The 18,993-nt window shown below is 40.6% G+C and overlaps 1 protein-coding gene and 1 long non-coding RNA gene across 10 annotated transcripts in view; both read left to right on the top strand.

Moving 5' to 3' along the window:
- The first annotated feature begins 1,877 nt into the window (after positions 1–1,877).
- Positions 1,878–2,387, top strand: LOC126755723 (uncharacterized). The gene has a single exon (XM_050468468.1). The coding sequence runs from the start codon at positions 1,878–1,880 to the stop codon at positions 2,385–2,387; it is 510 nt and encodes a 169-aa protein (XP_050324425.1).
- A 10,128-nt stretch (positions 2,388–12,515) lies between these two features.
- LOC126754677 (uncharacterized) overlaps positions 12,516–18,993 on the top strand; it is a 189,577-nt gene continuing 183,099 nt past the window's right edge. For 6 of the 9 annotated variants that reach the window (XR_007666347.1, XR_007666342.1, XR_007666345.1 and 3 more), the window contains exons 1-2: positions 12,516–12,945; positions 13,371–13,574. This is a non-coding gene — a long non-coding RNA (uncharacterized LOC126754677). The remainder of the gene's footprint in view (positions 12,946–13,370; positions 13,575–18,993) is intronic. The other 3 variants (XR_007666346.1, XR_007666343.1, XR_007666340.1) reach the window with 3 other exon arrangements.

Raw genomic sequence — 18,993 nt, 5'->3', positions numbered from 1 at the left:
AGAGGTATTATCCACGCAACCCAGCGATGCAAGAAGTAATCAATCAAGAGGTGAACGAATTGATTGCTACCGGCCGCATCGAAGCCTCTAACAGCGCCTATAGCTCGCCCATCGTCCTAGTGCGAAAGAAACAAGGAAGTTGGCGAATGTGCATAGACTACCGGCAACTTAACGCAGCGAGCATACCAGACGCATACCCACTTCCGCAAATAAACACAATCCTAGACCAACTCAAGGAAGCTCGGTTCATTTCAACCATCGACCTGAAGAACGGCTACTGGCAAATTCCGCTACACCCCCGCTCACGCCAGTATACCGCATTTACCGTACCGGCGAGAGGTTTATTCCAATGGCGAGTAATGCGTTTTGGGCTGCATTCGGCGCCGGCAACATTCCAGCGAGCCCTAGACACCGTTCTGGGACCAGAACTACAGCCGAAGGTCTTTGCCTACCTGGACGACATCATTGTATTGGGAAACACTTTTGAAGAGCACTTAGACAACTTGCGAACGGTGTTCACGTGCCTCCAGCAAAACCAAATGCAGATCAACTTTGAAAAGTGTAAGTTCGTGCAGCAACGCATCCATTACTTGGGCCATGTAGTCAGCATCGAAGGTATTCACACAGATCCGGACAAAGTCGCAGCCATTAGCGATATGGCAGCGCCTACCACCATCAGAGCATTACGCCGCTTTTTAGGAGCAGCCTCGTGGTACAGACGTTTCGTAGCAGACTTTGCCACAATATCAGCACCGCTGAACCGCTTATTAAAGAAGAACCAGCGTTGGATATGGGGTTCCGAACAAGAAGAAGCACTCCTGCATTCTGCAGACCGACGCCAGCGGAGAAGGACTCGGCGTAGTGTTATTTCAGCGTCATTCTGACCAAGAACGGGTCGCAGCATACGACAGTCGCAGCTTGACGGAGTTGGAGAAGCGGTACTCTGCCACCGAACAGGAGTGCCTGGCCGTATTGTGGGGTATAAGGAAAATACGACCATACCTGGAGGGTTATCATTTCACCGTAATCACCGACCATCATTCACTTAAATGGCTTCACACCCTGCAGAACCCATCCGGAAGACTTGCAAGGTGGGCACTAGAGTTACAGCAGTTTGACTTCGGAATAGAGTATCGTAAAGGTACCCTCAACGTAGTCGCCGATGCGCTATCCAGATGCCCACTGAAAGACCAAGGAGGTGATGCGGAACTTTTGCATGCCGTCCATGATCAACCGGATAGATGGTATGAAAGACGTATGCGCCAGGTACGCCATCAACCGAAGAAACACCCCGATTACCAACTTATCGATGGCCGGCTCTTTCGACACGTCGCCCCACGCAATAAGCTATCCAGGTCACCATGCTGGAAATTATGCGTACCAGAGCATAGTCGACTCGAGGTCCTGAGAGAAAATTACGACGCTAGTACCGGCGGTCACATCGGTGTACACAAAACACTCAAACGCACACAAGAAGGGTATTATTGGCCTGGGATGCATAGGGATGCATTCAGATATGTTCGTCGATGCCAACAATGTGCCGAATATAAGGTAGACCAACGCCGACCTGCCGGGATGATGGCCACCATGCAATGCTCACGACCGTGGGAAGTTGTAACGTCGGATTTTGTAGGCCCACTACCACGTTCAACAAATGGCAACACATGCTTGCTAGTGCTCACGGATAAGTTCTCCAAGTGGGTGGAACTCATGCCAGTCCGGAATGCAACCACCGCCAGTGTTATAAAGGCGCTACGAGAGCGCGTGATATACCGGTTTGGTTGCCCTGACGTATTCCTTACCGACAACGGGAAACAATTCATCGGCAAGCTGCTTACGAGAACCCAACCGAGCGCACAAACAGAATCGTGAAAACCATGATCGCACAACGAGCAAAGGCCGATCATCGGATCTGGGACCACCAACTAACCGAAATAGCGTTCGCAATAAATACATCACAACACGACTTGACAAAAACATCAGCAGCTGAGATAAACTTCGGGTACACACCGGCTACATCAAAACAAATCCGTAAAGAAGGGAACGTGCCTAACGAAGAAGCCACCACCGCGCCGACCCTCACCGAGCTTTGGCAAGAAATTTCTCGCAACTTGTCTACTGCAGCAAAACGCCAGAAGAAATACTACGATTTGCGCAGACGACCGTGGAAGCCACTTATCGGCGAGAAAGTACTCAAAAGAGATCATCCGCTCTCTTCCGCAGTAAACAGCTTTGCACAGAAGCTTGCTCCGAAATACTCTGGCCCGTATATCGTCAGAAAATTCAAGTCGACCAATACTGTCGAACTCGTGAATCCCAACGCACCAGGTGGGCGTACCATCCACGTGCATCTGCAAGATCTAAAACAGTTGCCAACCGAATTCTAAACTTGAGTAGCTGCTAGCGCACTTTCTACCGATCTTACGGACTCTAGCTCCGAGCCACTTAGCACGAATGTATCGCAACAATAGACGTTGCCAACACTAATCGAAGCGTCCGTTTGCTCATCTCTTTCCAGATAGTAAAAATGAAACCCGTGATCAGCAGAAGGCTACACGCATCGGGCCGCCATACCCAGCGCCAACCACAGCCAGCCAGCCTCCAGCCGAACTATCGTGGGAGATCGGAACCGCTCCTTCCACCGGCCGCCAGCGAAGTATCATTGTCCGAAGTGAGGGGGGGACTGTAACGTGGCTTTTACCACCTTACAATAATTTACGTCAACTTCGCTCCACAGTACATCATGTACCCTCACCATACCACCATACATACTAAACTTCACCGCACTGACTACGCACACAACTTACCTCACTACGATGATGAAAGCTGCTAGAGCTTTCCACCATACGTACTAACGCACCATACGCATACAACTTACCTCGCTACGGTGACGAAAGCTGCGCTATGCTGTTATAAAAGCAAGCACTTTACACCAAATGCGATCATTTGCTCCAGCTCGCCGAACAGGACGGTCGAGCAGCATTGCGCAGAAAATAGCAGTAAGCAGGGGTTGGTATCGGTACGCGCAAAGGCTCGACCGTTACTATGAGGAGCACAGCTGCTCTGCCTCGAACAGCGTCAGGACCGCTGCTTACGTTCCGTAGGGCACCGTTATAAAAACTAACGCGACTAACAGGCGACATGTAAGTGGAGTACAGTTGTGAGTTGATAGCTGGAGGCCAACGAAGACGGTTGGCTATTAACCAAATCTCTCCTACACAGAGGAGCCCGTCGTATACATCACCGTGCCAGTCGCAACAAGCGTCAACGCCTGGCTCATCAATTCCGTTCGTTTCCATCACCGTGCCAGTCGCAACAAGCGTCAACGCCTGGCTCATCAATTCCGTTCGTTTTCATCACCGTGCCAGCTTCAACAAGCGTCAACGCCTGGCTCGCCAATCTCGCTCGTTTTCATCACCACTGCACACATCACGCTGGTCTGGCTGTCCACATAAGTGGTGGGGTGTGGAGACAACTTTACGAGGATTAAGCTCGTCTTTTTTTGCTAAGGGTTCGTGGGTCCCAAGGCTGACCCTGGAGCGGCTGAGCATACCTCAGCTATGGACGAAAACTCATTGCAAGCAGCAGAGCAAATGAAGTAATTTTAGCTAACAGAGAGCGAGTTCCTGTTAACAGCGTAGGCGAAGTCAGCCTGGTTTTAAATGTAAACAGACAAAAAGTCGAAACAAGTATTCGAAATGTCGAATATGTTCCCAGTCTTTGCGCGAATCTTTTGTCTGTTCGGCAAATAACAAAACAAAACAAAAAGATGATGTTCGAAGGGAATATATGTAAGATCTTTGATGAGAAAGACAGATTAATTGCTAAAGCGTATGCAGAAAATGAAAATCAATTTAATCAAAATTTAATCATGATTAAAGGGAATTAATTTAGTTTGAAAAATTTATTTACAGATTAAAAAAATTTAATCAAAAACTTAGTTAGATTAAAAATTTTGATTAATTTGGATTAAATGGCAATTAGTATTCCATTAATTAAAAAAAAGTAAATTTATTGTTATTTATAAATCATATGGTGAATTTAATAATACAATAAATAAATAAATAATAACAATATATAGTCACTACAATAATTCAACAAAAATTTAAATAAACAAATTTATCATTATTTCAATAATTTCAACCATAAAGATACCGAATTCAATTATTTGCTTTTAACAATACTAATTTTTCAAATGAAAAATCGTTCAAAGCATTTCTTCTGGCGCTATTGATAATTCCTGCGAAAGAGAACAATCTCTCCACATGCGCTGAGGATGTCAGAGGCTATTCACATTGTTCGGAACTTTTAAGCACGTGGAGATCACTCATGGTACTCATGTCTCTCACTTATGCCGACAAGCTCGGCCATTTTGAATGTTCATTTAATTGTTGACAGCTGCTTTGCTTGCACGTGTTTTGGATCATCTTCGATTTTTACCTATTCAAAAAAATGGATCAAAGAACCTGTATCAAATTTTGTGTGAAAAACGAAATTAAGTGCGCGGATGCATTCCGAATGTTGACTGTGGCATACGGAGAAGCTACCTTGGACCGAAGCAACGTTTATCGGTGGTACAAAATGTTCTCAGAAGGCCGAGAAGATGTGATACGACGAAGAGCGTGCCGGACGCCCGAGCACTTCAACAACTGACGAAAAAATTAATGAATTGGAGAAAATGGTATTGGCCAATCGTCGAATCACCGTTAGAGAAGTTGCTGAGGACCTAAACATATCGACCTGCAAGTTATGCGCAATTTGCGCGAAGCAATCCGCCAGAAACGCCCGGATTTGTGGAAGAACAAGAATTGGCTTTTGCACCACGATAACGCCCCTGCTCACACATCGTTGCTTGTGCGCGACTTTTTGGCCAAAAACAACACACTAATGATGCCGCAGGCACCGTATTCCCCAGATCTGGCCCCCTGTGACTTTTTCTTGTTCCCTAAACTGAAGAGGCCCATGAAAGGACGACGTTACGCTTCTCTTGACGAGATAAAGACGGCATCGAAGGAGGAACTGAAGAAGATAAAAAAAAAATGATTGATTGGAAAAACCGTTGGCACAAGTGTATAATATCTCATGGGGATTACTTTGAAGGGGAAAAAATAGATATTCATGGATAAATAAATAATTTTTGAAAAAACACAAAATTCGCGATACTTTTTGATCACACCTCGTATTTCAACAAGCGAAATGTTAGCAGATGGCTGAACAAAGGCTATACCTGCAGTTAAGAATGAATTTATTAATGTTAAATTAGGCTTAAAGTAAAGTCATGTATCATTTAACATAATTTTTGATTTAACTAACATATTATTAGTGTTGTTAGATGTTCCATTAAAGGGAAGTGTTATGAAATATTGTAAATCTGGCATCACTATACTTTTTATTCCTTTTATGCTGTTCATAGTATACCTATTAAGAATTGGGGTAAATCTAAATGATTGTATGCATGGTAGAACCAACCGCGCAATGGATTTGTATGCGATTATTTTATTTGATGGCTTGACTTCGGTACATGTGGCGTAATCCCATGTATTTCATGTACGCATGTACTATATCAGACAACTCAATTAGGTAAACGCGGTTCAGTCATCAGAGAACAGAAATGTTTCGGTAGCCGAAGCTTTTGCAAAATGTTTTGAACCTATTTCCGTAAGAAGACGACACTTTGGTATTTTCGACTATATACAAATTAGTAATCAGAAATAAGGTTAATAAAAACAGTATATAAATTTCGCTAAGAAATAATCTCTAATGAATATTATAAAAAAAAATTAAATTTTATTAACACCGAAATTTAAAAAAAATTAAGGTTTAACGAATATTATATTTTCGACATATCTTTAAATATATTGAATTCATGGTTATATCACAGGTTAGTACTAAGTTCATTTATATTAGTACAACCAAAGGTTGAGTTATCCTAAATTCTACTTACATTGTTATCCTATGAGTCACAGCATTGCTTTCTCTTTTACATATGTATATTAATTAAGCTATCACAATAATGCATTGCATATTGACAGCAGCATCACCTGATGCTTGTCGATCACCGTTACCTAACCACATATGTGGAGTACTGGTTTATTAGGATACGTCTGGGCAACGTGATAACCAAAACCCAACTGACATGCTCAGCTTGGAGTTTAGTTTCTTAAATGCTTATTTATGGGTGTCGCCACATATCTCCCCTGCGGGGAAAAAAAACAAAATGATAGCAAGAATTTGTTTTTGTATTATGAAGACATTTTGAAGCGCACTCTTTTTTGACTTTTATGTATTGTAGTAGAAAGTTCAAGATTCGTGTCGCTGGTAATTGTGTTGCATAGGTTATATCCAGACGAATTGGATTGTAGATGCTCGATATTACTACAAAGATAAGCTGGTTTTAGGCGATCGATGGATATGTGTGCAGGTTTTCCATGTTAATAGCACTTTGTAGTATTCTGTATATCTGTTCATAACTGGGAATGGTCAATCATGTGGTGATGAAAATGATCGTTTTACTTTGTCGTTTCGAATAAAAACGTGCGTTGAATTTGCGAGATCCTTTGAAATGAAGATTTTCTCTCGGTTATGACGGGAAGAAGGCGTAGGCGTTAGATCTTGAAACGCTTTTCTTAGCGTTTTAACGAGTTCAGGTGCTTCGATTGTTTTATTTGATGGTGTTAAAAACTCACCCGGGAGTCGGACTGGCTCACCAAAAACAATTTCTGCTGGTGTGGCTTGGACGTCTTCTTTGAATGCTGCTCGTAGTCCTAAGAGAACTAGAGGGAGTGCATCGTACCAACTATTGTTGTGGCAAAGAAGGGATGATTTGAGTTGTCGGTAAAAGCGTTCGATAAGTCCGTTTGATTGTGGGTGATAACTCGTTGTTCATTGATGTTTGAAACCGAGGAGATCAGCGAGCTTCCTGAAAAGGTCTGACTCGAATTGTCCTCCAAGGTCGGTTATTATTCGAAGTGGGACTCCAAAGTAGGAAATCCAAGTTTCCATGAGTGCATGTGCTACTCGGTCGACTGTGCCGTCAATAAGTGCTGGTTAGTGTGTGAATCGGTCGATTATTGTGAGACATTTGTAGTGTCCTTTTGAAAGCGGGAGTGTCACCAAGTCTATGTGAATATGTTCAAATCGACGCGAAAGTGGCTGGAATCTTGCGATGGGTGAAATTGTATGACGTGAAATTTTATTCCGTTGACATTGAATGCATGCTTTGGTCCATGTGATGCAATCCTTGTTGATTGATGGCCAAACATATCTTTTTGTGATAAGGCGTCTTGTAGCTCGGCGACCAGGGTGTGAGACTGAATGAAGAGTCTCGAAGATTCGCCGTCTTAGTTGTTGTGGAACGAACGGACGTGCTGTAGCTGTAGATATATCGCAGTATATAGCAATGTCCGTGGTATTACTGTTGATTTTGCATAGCTCTAATGGTGTATTAGAGCTGTTGAGTAGTTGTTGAAGTTCTGCGTCATCATCTGCATCATCTCGAGGTAAAGCGTCCGCAACGGTATTGCTGGAACCCGATATGTGCCGTATATCGGAGGTAAACTGACCGATATAATCAAGTCGTCGAAATTGCCATGGTGAAGCGCGTTCGGCCTTCTGTTTGATTGCGTGCATTAAGGGTTTGTGATCAGTGTAGATTTCGATGTGTCGTCCCTCAAAGATATGAAGGAAATATTTGACTGCGTCGTACACTGCGTTGAGTTCACGATCATAGGTCGATCATTTTTGAACAGATGTTGCAAGTTTTCGGCGAAAGAATGCAAGCGGTTACCAGTGTTCCCCAATACGTTGCTGAAGCGCGGCACCAATTCCGTATTCAGATGCGTCTGAAAAGATGGCCCACTCGGAGTTGTAGACCGGATGTGTCAAGAGTGTTGCATTAGCGAGAGCTTTCTTGCAGTTTGTAAATGCGTTTTCAAGCGATGTTGTCCAGTTTATTGGAGTTTTTCCGTTGATTTTAGGACCTTCGAGTAGCGCAAGTAAGTTTGCTGCGTTCTTAATAAATTTGCGGTAAAAGTTGATTATACCAATGAAGTTGCTTAGTTTGGTGATTGTTGAAGGACGAGAATAGTCGATGATGACTTTGACTCGGTCCGGAAGTGGTTTTATTCTATGGGCGGAAATTGTATGCCCTCGGAACTCGATTTGTTTGAGACCTAGGCATGTTTTTGTTGTGTTGATGACTATAGTGTTGAAGGCGTTGAAAAATGATACGCAAATGTTGTTTGTGCTCTGCTTCGTTGGCAGATGCGACCGGTAAATCATCGATGTATGCGAAAACGAAAGGTAGATCTCGAGTTACCTCATCGTGAAGCATTGAAAGGTGTGAGCTGCGTTACGGAGTCCGAAGGTCATAAATGGAAACTCGAAGAGACCAAACGGTGTGATAATAGCCGTTTTGTGGATGTCTTCCTCAGCTACTGGAATTTGATTGAAGGCACGAATTAGGTCGATGGTAGAATAGTAAGATGTACCGTGTAAATTTGCAGTGAAGTCTTCTAAGCATCGAACTGGGTACCGACCTGGTATGGTACGTTCGTTGAGACAACGGTAATCGCCGCATGGGCGCCATTCGCCACTCGCCAAATGTAGAGATGATAACCAAGGGCAATCGGATGGTCTTGTAATACCCAGGTTGATCATATTTTGGAATTCAGCTTTCGCAATTTTTAGTCGTTCGGGAGCTAATCACCGAGCACGACTGGTAACTGGAACGCCAGGTGTTGTCTTGATGTGATGTTGCGTTGTATGTGAAGTTTGTTTGGGTTCACCGTCGGGGCGTGTAATCTTAGGATATTCGGCAAGCAGTTGCCAAATTTCTGATGGTTGATTCGACTGTTGGAGTTTGATCGACTGTACAGTCACGCTTTTAGTTGTACCTGAGGTGCACAGTCGTGTGGTTTCGTCGATGAGTCGTTGGTTTTTGAGATCGACGAGGATGCCGTAGTGTGAAAGTAAATCGGCGCCAATGATTGGATTGTACACATCTGCCAGTATGAAACGCCATGTTAGCACTCTGCGAAGGCCGATGTTTAAGACGATTTTTACGACACCGTAAGTATTAACAGCTGTTCCGTTAACTGCGATGAGTTGGTAGCCGGTCGCTATATTCGTGTTAGTTGCTCGTTTGTGAGGGTAGACTGAAACTTCGGAGCCTGTGTTCACTAGAAATTGTGTGCATAAGTTGCGGTCCGTGATGAAGAGGCTGTACGATGGTGGGAGAAAGGCGCTTTCCGCCGCTAACGTCTCTCTGATGCGTTTCCCGCTTGTTGGCAATCCGGTGTGCACTTTCGAGCTAGGCTGCTAAACTTTTTGTGATACCACCAGGTATTACTGGTGGACATGGCAGGAGAAACTTATCTGCTTCTGTTGATGCGTTGTGAACGAAAACGTTTTCGTCCAGTAGTTTGGTAGGTGTCCAAAAGCTTCTGAAGGTATGTCGTGATGTGAGCGAGTTGACGCTCTACGGCTGTAAAATTCGAGTCGACAGTCGTTGTAAGCGATGTTGCAGCTATATTATGACCTTGAGAAGGTTGAAAAAAGCCGTGCAAACGATCCGCGGCTTCGCTTAATGGTTGTAGCTCGGCCGTGCGTTGTGCAACCAAACATGTGCGCATTTTGTCGGGGAGATGTGAGAACCACCTTGCTCTTAATACTTCCTCATCTATGTCTGGAACTAAACTTCGAAGGTGTCGCAGATGTTGAGACGGAGTTCTGTCGCCGAAGCACTCACCGTTCAGAAATTGTAGAACTTTCGCTTCTTTCGATTTAGAATAACAAGCAATTAGTGTGGTCTTTAAACGTTGATAGGGCTTGTCGACTGATGTATTTAAAATGATGTCCTCAGCGTCAGCAGCTATGCGCGTATCTATCAACGGAAATGTGTAGTGGAATTTGCCCACCACGCTCGTGACTTTGTGATTGCGGAATTGTGATTCTAATTGCGCGAACGAGAGGGCTGGCCTGTCTTGGTTGAAGCTTGGAACACGTATTGTCCCAGGGCTGGAATTGTTTGCCGGGACATAGAAGGTTTCGGTAGGCGTGACGTGTCATCGTCGGTAGGCATTTCAGATAATGTTTAATTAATAAATATAGAAAATATAAAATAATAGTTACGAAATGTTGCACAAAACGCTGCCAAATGATGGTTGAGTGGTGTGACTATAACCTAGTGTCACCTTCAGTGATAGGTCCGCTATTGATAACGGGACCTTGCTATAAAATCCACCGTTGATTCAATGTGACCGCTAAAGTCCACGTCGGGGTCAGCAATTGTGGAGTACTGGTTTATTAGGATACGTCTGGGCGACGTGATAACCAAAATCCAACTGACATGCTAAGCTTAGAGTTTAATTTCTTAAATGCTTATTTAGGTAACGGTGATCGACAAGCATCAGGTGATGCTGCTGTCAATATGTAATGCATTATTATGATAGCTTCATTAATGTATGTAAGAGAGAAATCAGTATTGTAACACATATGATAATAATGTAAAGTAGAATGTAGGATAACTTAACCTTTAGTTGTACTAATATAAATAAACTTAGTAAATAAATAACTTTAATGCTATGTTTATAGTGGGTGTCGGCACACATATACATATACAAGTTTCCATCTATTCGTTTGACCTAATAATGTAAACTATTTATTAACAACAAACAAAACTATGCAAAATTAATGGTAGCTAGATAGAACTTCTTCAGCTGTTATAACATTCAACTTATTTGTTGTCAATGATTTTCCGCAAAGCACATTTACTTGAAGTACCGATTGCATGTATAAACAGAGATTGTCTATTTGATTCTTTATTCCAAAACTTTTTTGTGCAAATTTTATATAAAATTGTAGAGAATTCCATATCTGTCTCAACTAAATCACATTCTTCGTTCAAATATTAAAAGTTGAGATCATGAAACTATAATGATCTCTGCAACACTCTACATACCGTCACAAGTCTAAACAAACTAAGTGTGAGCTGTTGGAGCGTAAGAGCGTAACTACACATATAGAAAAGAAAATTCGCATACATTTCAACATATTTTATATTATGTATTTTGTTAGTGTTAAATATATATACTCATTGGTTAGCAACAGGTTGTTTCTCCACTATACATGTTGTAATGAAGCTCTTTAGTCTTGTTTTCATGAACTCGTGCTCCTGTATGCTCTCTCTTATAAGAAATTGATGATGGTCTCATAGCTCAAATATTTTCGACACCATATGTGAGCAACTTTTTCCTTCTGCATTATTCTATGTATGCGCATTGAGTACACCATGTCGTATGAGTAATACGTGAAATTATGATGAAGCTTTCTTAAGGGGTTATATACAGTTAGGATTTTCAAAAAATCGATTTTTTTTTTTTTTTGCGTTTTCTTAATATATATATATCTGAGTATGCACGTACAAAATTTCAAGTCGATCCGACGAATATTTTCGAAGTTATAGACACATTAGTGATGGCGTGCCGACTACATGTAAAGTGCTTTCAAAACTTTAAACTCGTTTTTCTCGAAACGGTGTTTTCAAAATCGGTGAGCAAGATTTCTCAGAAACGGCTCAACCGATCGGTCTGAAATTTTTACACAAGCTTCTTAGCTATATTTTTTAGTAATTAATCGAAGGATTTCCACATCCGATGAAAATTTCTTATTTTTATAAACAATTATAGACCCGAATTTTGGTCGAAAATCGAACCTTTTGCTTTGAGTAGCCGCCATTTTGTCAAAAAATTTTTTGCTAATTCCTTCGATCAATCACTAGATTATTTATTATATTAATGAAATTTATTTGGTTTTTGCATTTTAGATGATCCAGTCCAGAGATATCGTGCTCACCGCAAGAGGCCTTTTTTTTGCGGACCTCTGCAAAATTGGCAATATCAACGTTCCCGATCATTATTTTTGGCAATAAAAAATATGTGAATATAGTTTAGGGTTGTCATAATATACCTGCCAAGTTTCAAATCAATAAACGAAATAGTTTTCTTAGAACAAATTCTTGAAAAATGCCTTTTTTTCGACCTCCTAACTGTATATAACCCCTTAACAAAACTCACTGAATAAATAGAATTTTATGATTGTTGTCGCATGAAAACGAGAGATAAAGCTGATAACAAGCTTTGTTACTATTAAAGTAAAACAACAACAACAAAGTTGGAAAGTAAAATAACACGTTAATAGAGACTGAATGTTGTGTGTGAAAAAGAGCAGCGTTCTTTCGGCTCCATGGGAGAAAAACTCAAATGCTGCTAACTATCTAGCATAAAACATATATGTACACGTCGTCTTCGGCTCTGTCCTTCACTTCTTCATTCATTTATCGCGTTTACATTCACTGACGCCAACTGAATGAATGGGATACTCAAATGGATGCGCAGTCTGGCGCTGCGCTGCTCTGTTATGATAACAGTGACGCTTTTTTCGGCAGCTGCGTTGATGAACCGCTCTTTAACGCGTTGAGTGCGTTCACAAACATCATTCCGTCGTTGACCGGACAAAGTGTCGCATGCGGTTGCGCGTTTCTGCTTTTCAATTAAATAAAGGATATACTAAAACAAAATATCAAACTAACGGAAATTGTGAGTTAGTGAAATTCGTGCGTGAGTTGAAAACCATATGGCTTAAGTGAACTTTACTATAAAAATATTAAAGTGTAAGAATGCAGCTTTGTCTTGCTTGAGTTTCCAACAGTGTCACAATAATATATATTTATATTTCAAATTTATTTGGCGACACTTCAGATAAGTCGTCGTGTGTGCATCGAAATGCAAACTACGACTAAATATCCGACGCTACTTTACATCCGCGCGTTGAATAAAAAAGTGCAAAAAGTACATTACATTTGAATATAAAGAATTAAATTACTGGGTACAATTCTTTGCGTCTTATCGCCTTTCGGTCATTAACAATCGCTTCGCTAAGAATAAAGTAAAAAAAAATAATGTATTTATTTGCATTTTTTTGCAACTAAAATAAATTTGCTTAAGAAATGTTCGTATTTATAAGGAATTTTGCAAATTTATTCGCATTAATTATAGCATTCTTGCTAGATTGAAATTAAAAGTGTATGTGTGTCTTTATGTGAAACTAAATTTGCTGCTTGACATCGCATGTTCTTCATGTTAATTCTTATAACAATGCAAAACTCAATTTTAATGTTTTAACTGTTAGTGAGTGCAAAATTTTATTTAAACAGGAAGAAATCAAAATAATGGAAAACAAAGCGAGTTTCATCGTTAAAATTTATTAGAAGTGTTAAATTTCATGAAAGAAGTGAAAAGGCAATAAATGTAAAATTTTGTGAAAAAATGTATTTGTTTTTTAAATATGTACTATTATGTTTATCTTTGTAGTAGAGACTGTTAGCACTGACTTACATATATTGTTTACATATGCTCAAAAAATTCAAATTCCCACTGAAAGCTTTCAAAGTGTTAAAAAAATATTCCGCTCGAAAATTTCCATGGAAAATATACATATATTTCAGAAGTCGCTCAACATTTTACCAGTGAATATGTACATTTTTCTTAATTTGTGGAATGCAGAATTAGCAGAAGGTTCGTAAAAATAAGAAAACTTGTTTCTAACTTTTCTTTGAATATAGAAATACTAAAATGTAAATAATATAAGAAACTATGATATAAAACTGGATGTCATGTTAACGTGTCTAATAAAATTAAGAGAAAGGAAGAAAAAGTGTTAACTTAACCTGCACCCATGTTATAATACCCCACATGAGTAAATTTCTTATAGTTTAGTGAATGAAAGCCAAGTTAGTGATCAGATGTGATCGATATATTCGGAGATTGTAGCGCTCTTTTATTTAATAATCTGTTCCAATTTGGTAAAGATATCTTTTTCAAATAAAAAAGTTTGCAATACAGGGGCATAATTTTTTGATTGTTCAGTTTGTGTGGAAGCTAAATCCAATAGAAAATTTCCGAAAGAGCAGACAGACGGATCTTGGCGAAGCATAATGCATTGAGAACACAAATCATCGCCAAGAACATGTGCAAGCGCCCTGAAAAAAAACACGCATGCATTTTAGTCACGTCCCACGGTCTCGAAAGGAATGCAGGACGGCTGTTGGCCTAATGACAGGCCGCAACCTACTGACATCGCATACATGACAGGAGCTTCGCAACAAACTTAGATATCAAGTCGCGCTTAGAGTTCGCAAAAAGCTATATGCTGTAGTGGGCCGATCTAAGCAATTTTTTGGAGATTGTAGCGTGTCTTTTATCAAAAATGTGCGAATTTCTTGAATGTATCTTGTAAAATAAAAAAGTTATCGTAAAAGGACTTGAGTTAGATCGGTCAGTTGGCAAGGCAGCTATATGCTTTATTGATCCGATAGAGCGGTTCGGACAAATGAAGAGTTTTCTGATATAGAAAGGACGTGTGAAAAATTTCAGAACGGTATCCCAAAACCTAAGGGATTAATTTACATAAGTACGGACGGACGGACAGACAGACGGTCATTGCTTAACCGGCTTAGTTCGTCACACAGTTCATTAATGCCTCTCCTTTATAGGGTCACCGACGTTTCCTTTTGGGTGTAACAAACATCGCGGCACACTTTATATAACCAAATCCTCCTGCAGTTTTCATAAGGACGTCATTACGACACCAAGCGTTGAGATTTTACATTTGTAGTTATAATTATATATCAAATTATAATTATATACCAAATTAAATCATCAATTTATGTGGTTTTAATATAAAAACATTCAGATGAACAAAAAATGAGTGCATGTTGTACTTGTGTACATAGATAAGACTATAAAAGTTTTTCGTTGGCTGTGGAATGTAAATAAAATATATGAAATAAAAGTGTGTAGCATAATAGAAAAAAATTATAATAAACTAGTAGACACCGCAGCCGTTGTCCTACGTGAAATTATGTGTTTTGAAATGAAAAGAAAGTTGAATTTATTATTTCATTTTTTTTTTTCAATGTAACGCTGCATTTTTTGATTTCTGTTCCGGTGTACAGAAAATATGGTTTTCCAACTCGTGAGCACGCCACGTATATTTGGCCGAGTGAAAAACATAGCATTTCAATATTTATGCCACACACTATGCGACTATCCTTGGGTCCAGTTGATAGTCATCTCAAATGCAATTTTCACTGGAAACGGAATATGTTTGTACTAAAATGGCAAATCGTTAGAACTCAAAGGAATTCGTAGAATCAAGCATTTTGCCCCCTTGTATTCGATAGCTGCGTCACAATTAGTCGGGTTCCATTACACAGTTTCGGAGAGAGCGGAACATAATAGCGACAGATCTAACTTTGAGACGTAAATGATGCGGTTGCATACCAAGCCTCTCCAAAAAATTTAGAAACACTTCTGGATAATTCACGGCATCGTCTTCATTGTCAAGACGATCGATCGATTTGTATGAGCGGAATTTGACTTTGCATCTTCTAGTTTAAGTCAGCAACATCGATATTTTTAGCAGCTTACATTGCGCGTGCACTTAAGGAATCATAGTTACGATAATTTGGCCAATGTCCGAACATTCGTGATGTGTCCATCATTCGTGAATTGACAAAGGAAAGATGGAATTGATATCAAGCCACCGGAATTGTACCATTTCCAATTTTTAGCGAAGACGATGTAAAATGTCTTCGGCAATGTCAATTTTGTTCGTATCCCATAATTGACGCGGATTTGAAGGCTGATATGTCGAAACGTTTATCGCGAAAAGTGTGCGAACTTCATTTTCATTCCAGTGATTAACATGTTCCAGCAATCGTAATTTCTGGATTACTTCTTCAAAACTTGCACACATCGTACCATTCACAGGACGCAATGACTCAAATAAAATTGAACCGCGTACATTAATCATTAGCAACCGAAGGTGGAAAGACTCGTCGTTTTTCGGGTGGGTTGTGTAAATTCGTCCTAATGCATTAGTTGATAACACACCTGGATGTCCACCTACTGGACGACCTCTTCGCAATTGATCACTTTGTGTGAAACACACGTAAAGTTTTCACCAAATAATTTTCAATAATTTTTCTTTTGAGTAGCCGGAAACGAAAAGCAAGCGACTGAAATTGAACGATTCAAATAATTAACAAATCAAAATATTGAAAAACAAAACAAACAAAAATTGAAAAAAATTTGAAAAAAGTTACATTTTAACCAATTTTCGACTTTTCCTCATGAAAAGTATACAGTGCCGCACATAAGTATTGGCACAGCAACCATTTTGTATTTTTCGGCTTTTTATAAAACAGACTAATAGGTTATTTATTGTAAATATATTTTACCCTGTTAAATCCATTCATTAACTACGACATACACTAATTTTTTTATAATAATTCATTTTTAATTATGCTTTTTAATTCACATTCATAAAAAATAAGCAATTTCTACGACACAAAAGTATTGGCACACCCGGTCTGTTAACTAAAAAATACTCCATCTGGCCACTCCTTTTCCGAGAATACAACATAAAAAGTATAAGGTATTTTTATTTCTAAGCCTTTCCCGATCCACAACGAACAACCTCTGAAAATTTCAATAAGATTGGTGCAGCCGTTCTCTTAGCGTTACTAACAAACAAACATTCATTCGTTTGTATGGGAAAAAGGAAAGGGCTGCTTTTAGGGGGTTTTCGGCAATTATTCAAGTTGCCGTAAAAATCATCCTTGAACCTCAACGAAAATTAAAAAAACAAGTAAGGAAGGGCTAAGTTCGGGTGTCACCGAACATTTTATACTCTCGCATGATAAAGTGATAATCGAGATTTCATTATATGTCATTTACGTATTTTTCAAATACCGTATTTGTGTAAAGTTTTATTCCGCTGTCATCACTGGTTCCTAATGTATGTATTATACAGAGAAGGCATCAGATGGAATTCAAAATAGCGTTGTATTGGAAGAAGGCGTGATGTGAACCGATTTCACCCATATTTCGTACATGTCATCAGGGTGTTAAGAAAATATTATATACCGAATTTCATTGAAATCGGTGTAGTAGTTCCTGAGATATGGTTTTTGGTCCATAAGTGGGCGAGGCCACTCCCATTTTCAATTTTTAAAAAAAGCCTGGGTGCAGTTTCCTTCTGCCATTTCTTCCGTAAAATTGAGTGTTTCTGACGTTTTTTGTTAGTCGGTTAACGCACTTTTAGTGATTTTCAACATAACCTTTGGGTGGGCGTGGTTATTATCCGATTTCTTCCATTTTTGAACTGTACATGGAGATGCCTGAAAAAAACGACTGTGTAGAGTTTGGTTGACATAGCTATAGTAGTTTCCGAGATATGTACAAAAAACTTAGTAGGGGGCGGGGCCACGCCCACTTTTCCAAAAAAATTACGTCCAAATATGCCCCTCCCTAATGCAATCCTTTGTGCCAAATTTCACTTTAATATCTTTATCTATGGCTTAGTTATGACACTTTATAGGTTTTCGGTTTCCGCAATTTTGTGGGCGTGGCAGTTGGCCGATTTTGCCCATCTTCGAACTTAACTTTCTTATGGAGCCAAGAAATACGTGTACCAAGTTTCATCATGATATCTCGGACAGACGGACGGACAGACGGACGGACGGACGGACGGAGACAGACATCCGGATTTCGACTCTACTCGTCACCCCGATCTTCTTCTTCTTAATTGGCGTAGACACCGCTTACGCGATTATAGCCGAGTTAACAACAGCGCGCCAGTCGTTTCTCCTTTTCGCTACGTGGCGCCAATTGGATATTCCAAGCGTAGCCAGGTCCTTCTCCACTTGGTCCTTCCAACGGAGTGGAGGTCTTCCTCTTCCTCTGCTTCCCCCGGCGGGTACAGCGTCGAATACTTTCAGAGCTGGAGTGTTTTCGTCCATTCGGACAACATGACCTAGCCAGCGTAGCCGCTGTCTTTTAATTCGCTGAACTATGTCAATGTCGTCGTATATCTCGTACAGCTCATCGTTCCATCGAATGCGATATTCGCCGTGGCCAACGCGCAAAGGACCATAAATCTTTCGCAGAACTTTTCTCTCGAAAACTCGCAACGTCGACTCATCAGTTGTTGACATCGTCCAAGCCTCCGCACCATATAGCAGGACGGGAATTATGAGCGACTTATAGAGTTTGGCTTTTGTTCGTCGAGAGAGGACTTCACTTTTCAATTGCCTACTCAGTCCGAAGTAGCAGCTGTTGGCAAGAGCAATCCTGCGTTGGATTTCCAGGCTGACATTGTTGGTGGTGTTAATACTGGTTCCTAAATAGACGAAATTATCTACAACTTCAAAGTTATGACTGTCAACAGTGACGTGAGTGCCAAGTCGCGAGTGCGACGACTGTTTGTTTGATGACAGGAGATATTTCGTCTTGCCCTCGTTCACTGCCAGACCCATTTGTTTTGCTTCCTTGTCTAGTCTGGAGAAAGCAGAACTAACGGCGCGGGTGTTAAGGCCGATGATATCAATATCATCAGCATACGCCAGCAGCTGTACACTCTTATAAAAGATGGTACCTTCTCTACTAAGTTCTGCAGCTCGAACTATTTTCTCCAGAAGCAGGTTGAAAAAGTCACACGATAGGGAATCGCCTTGTCTGAAACCTCGTTTGGTATCGAACGGCTCGGAGAGGTCCTTCCCGATTCTGACGGAGCTCTTCGTGTTGCTCAGCGTCAGTTTACACAGCCGTATTAGTTTTGCGGGGATACCAAATTCAGACATCGCGGCATAGAGGCAGCTCCTTTTCGTGCTGTCGAAAGCAGCTTTGAAATCGACGAAGAGGTGGTGTGTGTCGATTCTCCTTTCACGGGTCTTTTCCAAGATTTGGCGCATGGTGAATATCTGGTCGGTTGTTGATTTTCCAAGTCTAAAGCCACACTGATAAGGTCCAATCAGTTTGTTGACGGTGGGCTTTAATCTTTCACACAATACGCTCGATAGAACCTTATATGCGATGTTGAGGAGGCTAATCCCACGATCACTTTGGTATATATAACCCTATGTCTGACTCT

Source organism: Bactrocera neohumeralis, chromosome 4 (genome assembly GCF_024586455.1).
Source record: "Bactrocera neohumeralis isolate Rockhampton chromosome 4, APGP_CSIRO_Bneo_wtdbg2-racon-allhic-juicebox.fasta_v2, whole genome shotgun sequence".
NCBI classification, from domain to species: domain Eukaryota; kingdom Metazoa; phylum Arthropoda; class Insecta; order Diptera; family Tephritidae; genus Bactrocera; species Bactrocera neohumeralis.
Note: the sequence above shows the minus strand (reverse complement) of the source record. Positions and strands in the feature narration are given on the sequence as shown.